Raw genomic sequence first — 12,735 nt, forward strand, 5'->3', positions numbered from 1 at the left:
GCTTCGTGAACCAGCCCTTCCCTAGCTGTCTGTCGTAAATCGAAGGTGCTTGAAACGCATCGCCAGATCATAATGATTCTTGTATGATTTTTTCTGTTGTCAATGCTACCCTACTCAAGAGTCGAGGTCGCTTTTTTCTCGCGATGAGTCAATGACTCTCGGCCTTAGTATCCGAGCTGTCACTCGGCTGGAACCTTCCGGATATTAAGCCCGATGGTGCCAATGACTTGACATCTGTTCAAAGTAATTATAAAGGTAAGTATTTCTTTGTTCGTGTAGACGAGAGCATGAATCGTGCTCTCATGTGCCGCATTGCCGACTCGTACAGCGGCATGTCGGGATAGGATCACACAACTCATTCCGACACCAGCTCGTGTTCGCGATAATGCGAGCTTTTGGGCTATGATCTAGGCCTGCTATCATGACGTGCAGAGTCAAAAATCTTAACACATGGTGGCGAGGATCTACGAACCGGGGTACTGCACCCGGTAAGTAAAACATACATGTAGATCTCACATGAGGCGCTCCTATTGGCCCATCTCGATATTTACCAAGGAGATGATCAAGCTACAATTATTATATGTGAATTATACTCTATATGTAGATGGCCAGGTGAGCGTCGACACCGATGATTTCCGAGGCATAGAATTGTCTATCCGTCGCGCGTTATAGTCGGATTTGCCTTACGCTATGAATGGTCACAATAACCTTCGGAAACCGGTCTTCTTTCTTCTTTTCTTTCATCGTAACCTCATCCTCGAAAGGAAAAGAGAAAGGAGTAAAAATTCCTAGTTTGGGTCACGTGCGGATCACGGGCCGCCTGGAATGCAACCTCGACTTCGATCCGGCTTCGATTTCTGCAGCCACAACCAATGTCTCATCGACTCTTTCTGTTTCCGGACCTCCCTTCTTCCCTTGAATTGGTTTAGGTCAAGCGAGTGGACATGAGTTGTCGATGTGTCATGGACGAGCCCCCATCGGCAACTGTCATACGCTGGCGGTCCATGGCTGAAAACAGCAATGCTCACTGAGACATTACATTCCTTGGATGCAGATCGAAGGCCAGAATAGACCCTTTCTCCCTCGTGGTCAGTCCTTACCGCAAATACGGGTATCCTCACCTCTGGTTTCCAATCTTAGTCCCCAGATTGACGGTAACGGTAGTATTTACCTAGGGCTCGGCTGCAGCTGTCTGTATCGCATGGCGCAACAGCACGAGCATTTGCCTGACAAATTGCTTCACTGAAAGGCCTCGACAAATCGGAAAGTGGGGATGCTACCGTAAACAGCCAGGTTTTCCACATAGCAGGACTAGACATGATTCTGCATGTCAACGGATTTACCCGTAAGGACGCCTATTACGATTTATGGTTAATCGGATCCGAAAGGAAATAAAGGTGGATCTCCCCGGGGAAACGGTCTTCACAATGTATAAAGGGTCTCATCCTTCGTCTTTATTGGGATTGTTTGTATTCACCCTCTAAAGTTTGCAACGTTCGATCGACAAATCGTTCCAGACAATGGAGGGTCTCCGCCGCGTCTACCTCTTCGGAGACCAGACGGGTGATTTTGATGCCGGCCTACGTCGTCTGTTACATGCTAAGAACAGTTCGCTTGTGACGGCATTTTTCCAAAGGTGCTTCCATGCTCTCCGTCAGCAAATTACAAAACTTCCTCCTTCTCAGCGACAGATTTTCCCGCGGTTCACTAGCATTATCGACTTACTTGCACGGTATCGTGAGTCAAGTGTAAACCCAGCTCTAGAAAGTGCCCTGACATGCATCTATGAATTGGGCTGTTTTATCAAGTAAGACCCCCTTTGTTATTCTATGCTATTCTTCATGGCATGTATTGACGTACGCCCATAGTTATTATGGCGATCTCGGTCATGCATATCCTTCGGGTTCCGACTCTGTCATTGTCGGTCTGTGCACTGGCCTCCTACCCTCGGCCGCTGTGAGCTGCTCGAAAACAGTGGGGGAGTTGATTCCAGTCGCTGTCGAGACAGTGGTGCTCGCTCTGCGACTTGGTCTTTGTGTTCACTCAGTTCGAAAGCTGGTGGACAGAGGAATATCAAGCTCATCGAGCTGGTCAGCATTGGTTTCTGGAATTAGCGAGGGTGAAGCCCTGGAAAAGATCCGCGAATTTTCCAGCCATAAGGTAGGCCCTGCAGCATTCTTTTCTTCTAAATTCGAAATTCTGACCGCTCCAGACCATCCCTCTTTCTTCGCAGCCCTATATTAGCGCTGTCTCCGCCAATGGAGTTACCATCAGTGCACCTCCATCGATGCTTGATCAACTCATCCAAACGAGTTTGTTGAAAGATCATAAGCCCGTGAGAGCACCAATTCATGGTCCTTATCATGCGGCACATCTATACGACGCGCGCGATGTGGAGAGGGTCTTTGATTCATGGCCGAGGGATAAGTTCTCCAGTTACGTACCTCAAATTCCTGTGCTTTCGAGCAACATCGGCAGTGCGATTGACGCAGAGACCATTTGTGTGCTCTTAAGGGCATCAGTGGAAGAGATCCTTTTGCGACAGTTGTGCTGGGACAAAGTCACCGAGTCGTGCGTGTCAAGACTAAAGGATACCGCCAGTTCCGCATGCACACTGGTGCCAATCTCGAGCCCTGCAATTCAGAGTCTCCACACTACCCTCAAAAAGGCTGGTATCACAAATATCGATGTGAACAGCGCTATTGGGGATATTCCGAACGAACCCGATGGCCTCAGCACCACCGGCAGATCTGAACACTCCAAGATCGCGATTATCGGTTATTCTGGACGATTCCCTGAGGCTACAGATCCTGAGGAGTTCTGGAACCTTCTGTACAAGGGCCTCGATGTGCACCGGGAAGTGCCTGTGGACCGCTGGGATATCAAAACCCATGTTGACCCGACCGGAAAAACGAGGAACACGAGCAAGATCCCCTACGGATGCTGGATTAACGAGCCCGGTTTATTCGACCCGCGCTTCTTCAACATGTCTCCCCGTGAAGCCTTGCAAGCCGATCCTGCTCAGCGGATTGCATTGCTTACAGCATATGAGGCTCTTGAAATGGCAGGTTTCGTTCCCGACAGTACGCCTTCCACCCAGAAGAATCGAGTCGGTATCTTTTACGGAATGACCAGTGACGACTATCGTGAGATTAACAGTGGTCAAGACATCGACACCTACTTCATTCCGGGAGGCAACCGTGCTTTCACACCAGGACGAATCAACTACTTCTTCAAATTTAGTGGCCCTAGCGTCAGTGTCGATACTGCCTGTTCCTCCAGTCTTGCTGCTATTCACTTGGCCTGCAATTCCATCTGGAAAAATGACTGTGACTCCGCTCTGGCTGGCGGTGTCAACATCCTGACCAACCCTGACAACCATGCAGGTTTAGATCGCGGTCATTTCCTTTCGACTACTGGCAACTGCAATACTTTTGATGATGGTGCCGATGGGTATTGCAGAGCAGATGGTGTGGGTACTGTCATCCTGAAGAGACTCGAGGATGCGCAAGCAGATAACGACCCGATCTTGGGTATCATCAACGGCGCGTATACGAACCACTCCGCAGAGTCTGTGTCGATTACCCGTCCTCATTCTGGTGCGCAGGCATTCATCTTCGACAAGCTGCTCAACGAATCCAATGTTGACTATAAAGATGTCAGCTATATTGAGATGCATGGCACTGGTACGCAGGCTGGCGACGCAGTCGAAATGCAATCAGTCCTCGATACCTTCGCTCCTGATTATCGCCGTGGCCCCACGCAGTCCCTTCATCTTGGTTCCGCTAAAGCGAATATTGGCCATGGTGAATCGGCCTCCGGTGTCACTGCTCTGATCAAGGTGCTTCTAATGATGCAGAAGAACATAATTCCTCCCCATTGTGGCATCAAGACCAAAATCAACCACAATTTCCCCACCGACTTGCAACAGCGCAATGTGCACATCGCCTTCCAGCCAACTCCTTGGAATAGACCCCAGTCTGGAAAGCGGATGACCTTCGTCAACAACTTCTCAGCAGCTGGTGGTAACACTGCTCTTCTGCTGGGAGACGGTCCCGAGACTGCTCAGCGCGACGTCCAGGATTCCCGAAACGTTCACATGGTGACTGTTTCGGCAAGGTCTCAGAGCGCCCTCAGGAACAACATAAACGCTCTTGTGAAGTATATTGAAATTTCGGCAAAGTCTTTTGAGGTGAACGAACCCAATCTCCTAGCCAACTTGTCATACACCACCACCGCTCGTCGTTTCCACCACCCTTTCCGTGTTGCTGCTACTGGATCGTCCTTGAAGGAGCTTAGTGAGAATCTGGCTGTGACAGCCCATCGTGAGAGTTTCAGTCCAGTTCCCGCGAACGCTCCCAATGCAGGGTTTGTTTTCACTGGTCAGGGAGCCCAATACACTGGAATGGGCAAGCAGCTCTACGAGAGTTGCACAGAGTTTCAAATTGCTATCCAGCACTTTGATCACATTGCGCACAGCCAAGGATTCCCGTCGATCCTTCCACTTGTCGATGGAAGTGTTCCTGTGGAAGAGTTGGGTCCTGTTGTCGTTCAACTCGGAACGACTTGCGTGCAGATGGCTCTAGCTGACCACTGGATCTCGTTGGGCGTGGAGCCAGCTTTCGTTATCGGACACAGCCTTGGTGACTACGCTGCCCTGAACGTTGCCGGTGTACTGACGCCTAGTGATACGATTTACCTTTGTGGTCGTCGGGCACAACTTCTCACGGAACAGTGCATAATTGGAACCCATGCTATGCTTGCCGTTAAGGCTCCTCTCCTTCAACTCAAGGAACACATGGACGAGGCCGTGCACGAGGTTGCCTGCATCAACGGCCCTGCGGAAACCGTAATTAGTGGTCTGAACGACGACATTGACAATTTGGCCCAGAAGCTTTCGGGTGCGACTATCAAGTCGACAAAGCTGAAGGTGCCGTTTGCCTTCCACTCGTCCCAGGTTGAGCCTATCCTTGCAGGCTTGGAAGTACTTGCGCAGGGTGTTACTTTCAACAAGCCATCTATCCCGTTTGTTTCGGCCTTGATTGGTGAAGTCATCTCGGAATTCAACTCTGATGTCCTTGGAGCCAAATACCTCGCACGCCACTGCCGCGAGACCGTCAACTTCCTCGGTGCCCTTGAGGCTACCAGGCATGGAAAGCTAATGAGCGACAAGACCGTCTGGGTTGAGATTGGCTCTCACACCATCTGCTCGGGAATGGTTAAGGCGGCGCTGGGCCCTCAAACGACCACCGTTGCTTCCCTCCGACGCGAGGAGAACACATGGAAGGTTCTCGCGAACAGCTTGTCGACTGTCTACCTGGCTGGTATTGACCTTCACTGGAAACAATACCACCAAGCGTTCAGCTCACTTCACCAGGTTCTTCGGTTACCCGCCTACAACTGGGACCTTAAGAACTACTGGATTCCTTATACCAACGACTTTTGTCTCACTAAGGGGATACCTGCCACTGCTCCTGCTGAGGCCGCACCCGAGTCTATGTACTTGACAGCTGCTGCGCAAAAGATCATTGAGGTTCGGAATGAGGGAGCGATCGCCACCGTGGTTATTGAGAACAGTGTCGCCAATCCAGAGTTGAACCGTGTTATCCAGGGCCACAGGGTCAATGGAGCTGCTCTTTGCCCTTCAGTATGTATATTTCTTGTTTTATTTTCACAAATTTGTATCATGCTAACGTTGTCTAGTCTCTCTACGCGGACATTGCCCAGACTCTTGGGGAGTACTTGATCGAGAAGTACAAACCTGAGTTCAAGGGCACGGGCCTCGATGTTTGCGACGTGGCGATCACAAAGCCTCTCATTGCAAAGACTGGCCAAGAGCTCTTCCGCGTTTCTGCTACCGCCAACTGGGAGGAGAAGAACGTCACCCTGCAAGTGTACTCTGTCAACCCCGACGGCAAGAAGATCCTCGAGCACGGAGTCCTCCTCGTCAAGTTCTTCGACTGCAACGCCATCCAGCTCGAATGGAAGCGCCAGACCTATCTGATCAAGCGAAGCATCGAACGCCTTCAAGAGAGCGCAGAAGAAGGCGATGCCCACCGCATGAAACGCGGAATGGTCTACAAGCTCTTCGCCGCTCTGGTTGACTACGACGATAACTTCAGATCGATTCGTGAGGTAATCCTCGACAGCGAGCAGAGCGAAGCTACTGCGCTTGTCAAGTTCCAGGCTCCTCCTGGAGACTTCCATCGCAATCCGTTCTGGATTGACAGCTGTGGTCACTTGTCTGGATTCGTCATGAATGCCAATGATGCGACGGACTCGAAGAATCAGGTGTTTGTTAACCACGGATGGGACTCAATGCGTTGCGTAAAGAAGTTCTCGCCGGATATCACTTACCGCACTTATGTGAGGATGCAGCCCTGGCAAAACAGCATCTGGGCAGGTGATGTCTGGATCTTTGATGACAGTGATGAAGTTGTCGGCGTGTTTGGGTGTGTCAGGGTAAGTCTACACCTTGGGTACTTCTTTGGAAGGAAAAATATGCTAAAATAGAACAGTTCCAAGCGTTGCCACGCAGGATCCTCGATACTGTGCTTCCTCCCGCTGGAGCATCCAAGCCCGCTCCCTCTAAGTCCGCTCAGCGCGCGCCCATTGATGTCAAGAAATCGAACGCTAGAGTCGAGAAGAATACCCGTCCACAACCCACTAAGTCATCCGGGTCGAGTATCATTACTCGCGCACTGAGCATCCTTGCGTCGGAGGTTGGATTGTCGGAGTCTGAGATGTCCGACGACATGGTCTTCGCAGACTATGGTGTGGACTCTCTCCTTTCGCTGACTGTCACTGGCAGATATCGTGAAGAGCTTGGCATTGATCTGGAATCTTCTGTCTTCATTAACCAGCCCACAGTCAAGGATTTCAAACACTTCGTTGCTCAGATGAGCCCCGCTGATACTAGCGAGGGATCACCTAGTGAGTCCGATTCGAGTTCGGTGCATGATGACTCTTCTTCGACGGAACTTTCCAGCACAGGATCCCCAGGTCTCATTTCTCCCCCCAACGAGAAACTCTCGCAAGTCGAGAAGAATGATAGCTTGAAGGAGATCAAGGCTATCCTCATGGAGGAGATTGGCGTCTCAGAGGACGAGATTACACCAGAGGCCAACCTAGGAGAGATGGGAATGGACTCGTTGCTCTCCCTAACGGCTCTTGGTAGGATTCGGGAAACGCTGGACTTGGATCTTCCCGGTGACTTCTTTATCGAGCACCAGACTCTCGACAACATCGCGACAGTCCTGGACTTGAAGCCAAAGCAAGTCCCCGCTCCGACTCCTGTCCCTGAACCGATCAAGTTACCTGAATCTGTGCAAGATACAATGCCCAAGTCCAGTTCGTCCACAAAAATTCAGCACCCTCCCGCAACCTCGATCCTGCTTCAAGGAAACCCGAAGACTGCGACGTCGACATTGTTCCTATTCCCTGACGGCTCTGGCTCTGCCACATCATACGCCACAATTCCTGGTGTCTCTCCCGATGTCTGCATCTACGGCCTGAACTGTCCCTACATGAAGACACCCGAGAATCTCAAATTTGGCCTCGACGAGATCACCAAGCCCTATCTAAAAGAAATCCGCCGCCGACAGCCGAAAGGTCCCTATAGCTTCGGTGGCTGGTCAGCAGGAGGTATCTGCGCCTACGACGCCGCGCGCTACCTCATCCTCGAGGAAGGCGAGCAAGTCGACCGCCTTATTCTCCTCGACAGCCCCTTCCCTATTGGTCTCGAGAAACTGCCGCCTCGTCTCTACAGCTTCTTCGACACAATCGGTCTCTTTGGTGATGGAAAGACACCGCCACCTAAATGGCTGCTTCCTCACTTCCTCTCCTTTATCGACTCCTTGGATGCATATAAGGCCGTTCCATTCCCGTTCTCGGATCCTGTGCTCGGCAAAAAGACCCCTAAGACCTTCCTCGTCTGGGCTAAGGATGGTGTCTGTCCGAACGAGGACAGCCCGTACCCACCGCCAGCGGAGGACGGCAGCCCCGATCCAAGGGAAATGACCTGGTTGCTTAACAACCGAACGGACCTGGGTCCTAATAAGTGGGATACACTGGTTGGACCGGAGAATATTGGTGGAGTAACTGTTATCGAGGGTGCGAATCATTTCAATATGACCCGGGGAGAGGCTGCGAAGGAGTTGGCGAAGTTTATGGCGAATGCCATGGCAACCGAGAATATCTAATGGTGTTCTTTTGGTTTTTTCTTTCTTCAATTAGATACATCTGATTGATTGGGGTTTCGCTCATTTTGGGTCTGTTATTCATTGTTAGGCGTTGGGTTGTATCTGTCCACATATATATACTGGACATTTATTTTGATATATGCATGGAGAGTTAAAGGCCTATAGTCTAATACATATTTTCCTCAACGTTGCTTTTTAAGCCCAGTAGTTCAGGTAGTCTTTGCACGCTCGATATATATTTGTAATGCTAGCTCTCTAAATGACTATGCCCAAGTAAGGCGCGGTATATAAACCTGAAAACTCATCAAAGCTTCGACTCCCATCCACCTTCAGACTCAAATATCCTGCCCACTTCCTTAGCAACATTAAGCAGCCGTTGGTCATGGTACCTTGGTGCAATCAACGACAACCCAATTGGCAACCCATGCTTACCTCGGAACCCTGGAACGTTAATAACCGGGACATGCAGTGCCTGAAAAAGTCAGCAACTGTTCTCGCGGAGGATTTTAGTCAGATCTATATCGTACAGTCCACATATTGTTAAAAACATAACTCCCCGTATGGGAACCAACAGGCGCTTCATCAACAACGCTCGGAGTGAGAATTGCTGCATAACGACCAGCAATAGCGTCGATTTTCGGACGCAAAGCAGCCATACCGTCCAATGCACGTAGTTGATCTGCATGGGTGTATCTTTCTGTGTTCTCAACTTGTTCTACGACCGATGAGCCAAGATTTTCCTTGCCTTTTGGCCGCCGATATTCTGGTAGGAAGGATACATGGCCATCGGTGGCCTGTACGGTAGCATGCCATTGCGGGAGGTCTCTGAAGTCTGGGCCAAGGTCAATCCCGTCAACTTCGGCCCCGTGAACCTTCAATAGCGCCACAGCCTTCTCCAGCGCAGCTCTTGTACCTGGACCTGCTTTTTCCCAAATCGGGGTTCTGCAGACTGCGAACTTTGCTCTCCTTATCAAAAACCTCGTTGGCGGTGCTTCATCATCCTCAAGTTCAAAAACATCCGCGAGTAACACAAGGTCCTCGATACTACGAGCGAACAGTCCGAGTGTGTCAAAATTTAGTGAGCATATCTTCTGCCCCTCACGACTGATCACATTCCACGTTGGTTTCAACGCCCAAACACCATTGAAAGAGCCGGGGCGAATCGTGCTGCCCCCAGTTTGGGTGCCCAGGCTCACGGGGACCTGAAAGTCCGCAACGGCTGCACTGGAGCCGGAAGATGAGCCTCCTGGGGTGCGCAACTGGTCATGAGGGTTGCGGGATTTAGGACCTTCTGTTGTTGCGGAGAATTCGGTGGTTGTTGTCTTGCCGAATATCAAAGCGCCAGCGTTGCGTAGAATGAGAACCGACGCAGCATCTACTTGTGGCGCACTTCCTTCGTAGAGGGGTGAATTGTGCTGTGTTGGCATGTCTATCTCGTGTATCAGCTCTTTGTTTATGCCCGAGAGCTATAAGATATCCATACGTACTCTTGGTGTATATAACATCCTTTATACCAACAGGAACACCATGGAGAGGACCTCGCTGGCTTTGTGGGATCTGATCCAGTCTCCTAGCCTCATTCAGCACCTGTACTGGGTCTAGATAAGCCCACGCCCTGACGATGGAGTCCCGTTCCTGGATGCGCTTCAGCAGCGACTTGGCGTAGTCCTCGACCGTGAGCTCTTTTGCCCGAATCTTGCGCAGTGCTTGCGTCGCAGTCAACCGATAGAGCTCCATGTTTGAAAATAGTCTCATGAGCTGAACGGCTTAAACATAAACAACTACCGAGATAGCCTAGGGGAGGGAGGGGCTCGGCAGTTTTCCGATTCGGCGCTAAATCTGCATAGTGATGTATGGAGTAATTTCTCACCTCAGGTGTCGTTTATGAGAGCAAAAGATGTATGGATTGAGTATCAAGTTAGATGCAAGGCGATATCTAAGTCAGAATGCAATATGTATGTATAAAATCATCTGAAAATCTCTCAATAAACAGGGAAATGGCACGTAGATAGTTGGCAAATGTTTACTCCATAACAATTCAAAAACCAAATTAAAATCAAAGTAAAAGTTCACAGCGACATCTCTGAACTGAACCTCAATGCGCTACCTTTCCCATAACTCAGGCCGTTATTGCCGTTGCCAGTATTGTTGTTGATCCCAGGGCTACCCGGCCGACTCGTTGCGGCCCATTTAGGACTCCGCGGTGTACTTGTAGAACGTGTAGATGGTCGGTTCTTGCGAATTTCCCGTAAATCATCTTCCTTTCTACGTAGTAGATCTTCCCGCGAAGAAAGGATGGTTTCAAGTTCTTCGACGCGCGATAAATGCCGAGATTCATCGTTCTTTTTGTTGATTTCTCGGAGGCGAGTAGCGTCGCCCTCGACCTTGCGCTTAAGTTTCTCATTCTCGTCGCGCAGTTGACGATTCTCGTTCCCGGATTGGGCGGCCACTTTAGAGGCGTTCTGGTACTGCTCGCGGGTATATTCAGCCTGGTTTTTCTCGTAATCCGCTTTTCGCTCCAGCCCGGCTTTCTCCTTCATTAAGCGGCGAATTTCTTCCTGCGCCTTTTCTAGCTCCGCCATGCTGCCACCGCCCGCCTTGAGAGATTCCCTGGATTTCTCAAGCTCATGTCTTAGTTCTGTGCGCTCGTCTTTGACCTTTATGAGCTCCTCCTTTTGTCTTTCTAATTTCTGCTCTGCGGAAATCTTGGCCTGATCTGATTGATGACGCTCTTGTCGGACTTTGTGGAGCTCGCGAGTTCGGAATTCATAGCGATGTTGGAGCGCTTCCATTGCTTTCTCCCTCTCCTGTAACCGGGAATGTGTCTCCGCTTGAATTTTCCGAAGCCTCTCAAGCTCAGCTGCATGTGCAGTCTTCATCTGGACAAGGTTGCTCTCCAGAGCTTGTAGGCCACTACCTAGTGTTTGGCTTGGGAACTTCGTTGACTTCGCAGTGAGCTGGCTTATGTCTTGGGATGGGTCCACACGTTGCCGTTTGAAAACCGGTGTTTCAGTATCATCAACCTGTTGTTTTCATGTTAGCCGGGTTCGGGGATAGACGGCTATATATCAAAGGAGAGATTATTGACTTACATATCCACGTTTTTGAGTGGAAGTAGGCTCACTCTCAGTGTTGGCCTCACTCTGGTTTTTATTCACAGCAGAATCTAATTCCTCAGGGCTAAATATTTGCAAAGGCTCGATCGCTGGTAGGGGCCAGTTTGCGTGAAAATTATCGGATTGAAGACAAGACAAGACTTCTTCGGCGTCTTCACTTACGCCAAGCGCATTGTCTTGGAGATCACCAACCGTATCTCGTAGGCGAACGGAATACTGTATGACCAATCGCAGGTGCTGAAGCCCAGAGACGTCATGGAAACAGCGCTCAATATGCTCGCTAGTGTTGGAGACAAGGAGACGAACCACTGGTAATAAGCTTCCGTCGCGAGCATAAGTCGTGCGCATGTGCTCGACCGAGGGACTCTTCGCGTTGAAAGACCTATCCAAAGAAATAATTGCTGACGGCCGTTTATAAATCTCGATAACACCTTCACTCTGCGTTGACTGAATTCCGAAGCTTAATGACCCTTTCACCATGGAAACTTCCACGTTGGTGCCAGTCCCCATTTCCTGGCGTGGCCGTGTGTATGCAAGGCCTTTACCCAACAGATAGCGCTCCAGAATTTGGAGTGTCTTTCCTCCCTGGACCATGATTACGAGGTGCAGATCTCTATCGCTTGCAAGTTGCACAAGGTAGCCTAAGAAGAGAAACTTTGCGCTGGAATACTCCGCCCAAGCCGCTTCTTTTTGCAAATCTGACTCTGACTCGCTAATATGTTCGGCAATATTTAGATCAGGGTGTGTTGACACATTGCTCAGCTTTTCCAGAATCCCCTGTATTCTTGGAACAAGATTCCAGCGCTGTCCAAATATTAGACGAATGCATATCAAAGAAAATCGATTTTTATGCTCACCTCGTTTGCAGCCACGTTTGCATTTGGCTCCGAAGCCCGAACAAATTCCCTAATTAGTTGCGCCCCATCCGCTAGAACGCGTTCATAGTCATCCTTGACCCTCGAGTCCATTGGAAGTGGTATCGCGGATTCCGACGGCCCAAGGTGAACAGATCCCGGTGGGATATCCTGTGCGAGATAGAATGTTAACGCGCTCGGTTGAATAGTTTGCACGGTAGGGTGATTCATCTGAGTTTGTGGCTCGAATGATGCTGCAGGACCTGGCCCAATGTTTGGTTGCGCAAGATGAGCAGATTCCTTTTCATGTCTGACACTCAGCGGCGCTGTTTCTGGCACCGATAATGGGACTGAAGAATCAATATCTCCTGCAGAGGACGGGGTTGCACTAGGTTCTGGATTTTGGGAAAATAGACTGCTTTTGGCCTGCAGCTGGGCATAAGCATTTTTCATTTTTTCCCTCGGAGTAGCGCCTTCAATATGGCTGTATTTATCCATGATGCTACCTGTGGGAGTTGCCCCTGGACTTTGGCTTTGGCCGTCCATTGTATTGATTCGTGGATT

At 50.1% G+C, this 12,735-nt stretch overlaps 3 protein-coding genes across 3 annotated transcripts; 1 reads left to right on the forward strand and 2 right to left on the reverse strand.

Annotated features, from left to right (window-relative positions):
- The first annotated feature begins 1,362 nt into the window (after positions 1-1,362).
- Positions 1,363-8,396, forward strand: pksP (polyketide synthase alb1). Its single transcript, XM_040777983.1, has 5 exons — positions 1,363-1,807; positions 1,869-2,160; positions 2,213-5,647; positions 5,704-6,462; positions 6,519-8,396. Exons 1-5 carry the CDS (start codon positions 1,521-1,523, stop codon positions 8,199-8,201), a joined length of 6,456 nt encoding a protein of 2,151 aa, XP_040642195.1. The 5' UTR covers positions 1,363-1,520; the 3' UTR covers positions 8,202-8,396.
- EURHEDRAFT_408847 (amidase) lies at positions 8,382-9,960 on the reverse strand. Its single transcript, XM_040780927.1, has 3 exons — positions 9,689-9,960; positions 8,729-9,630; positions 8,382-8,673 (listed from the first exon to the last, which is right to left on the reverse strand). Exons 1-3 carry the CDS (start codon positions 9,936-9,938, stop codon positions 8,506-8,508), a joined length of 1,320 nt encoding a protein of 439 aa, XP_040642196.1. The 5' UTR covers positions 9,939-9,960; the 3' UTR covers positions 8,382-8,505.
- Positions 9,961-10,270: 310 nt separating this feature from the next.
- Positions 10,271-12,669, reverse strand: EURHEDRAFT_374589 (HDA1 complex subunit; the record flags this gene model as incomplete). The annotated part of the gene is made up of 3 exons (XM_040778654.1): positions 10,271-11,224; positions 11,294-12,121; positions 12,175-12,669. The coding sequence occupies 3 exons, from the start codon at positions 12,667-12,669 to the stop codon at positions 10,271-10,273; spliced, it is 2,277 nt and encodes a 758-aa protein (XP_040642197.1).
- Positions 12,670-12,735: the final 66 nt, after the last annotated feature.

The sequence above is a fragment of the Aspergillus ruber genome (assembly GCF_000600275.1).
Source record: "Aspergillus ruber CBS 135680 unplaced genomic scaffold scaffold00003, whole genome shotgun sequence".
In the NCBI taxonomy this organism is placed as follows: Eukaryota; Fungi; Ascomycota; class Eurotiomycetes; order Eurotiales; family Aspergillaceae; genus Aspergillus; species Aspergillus ruber.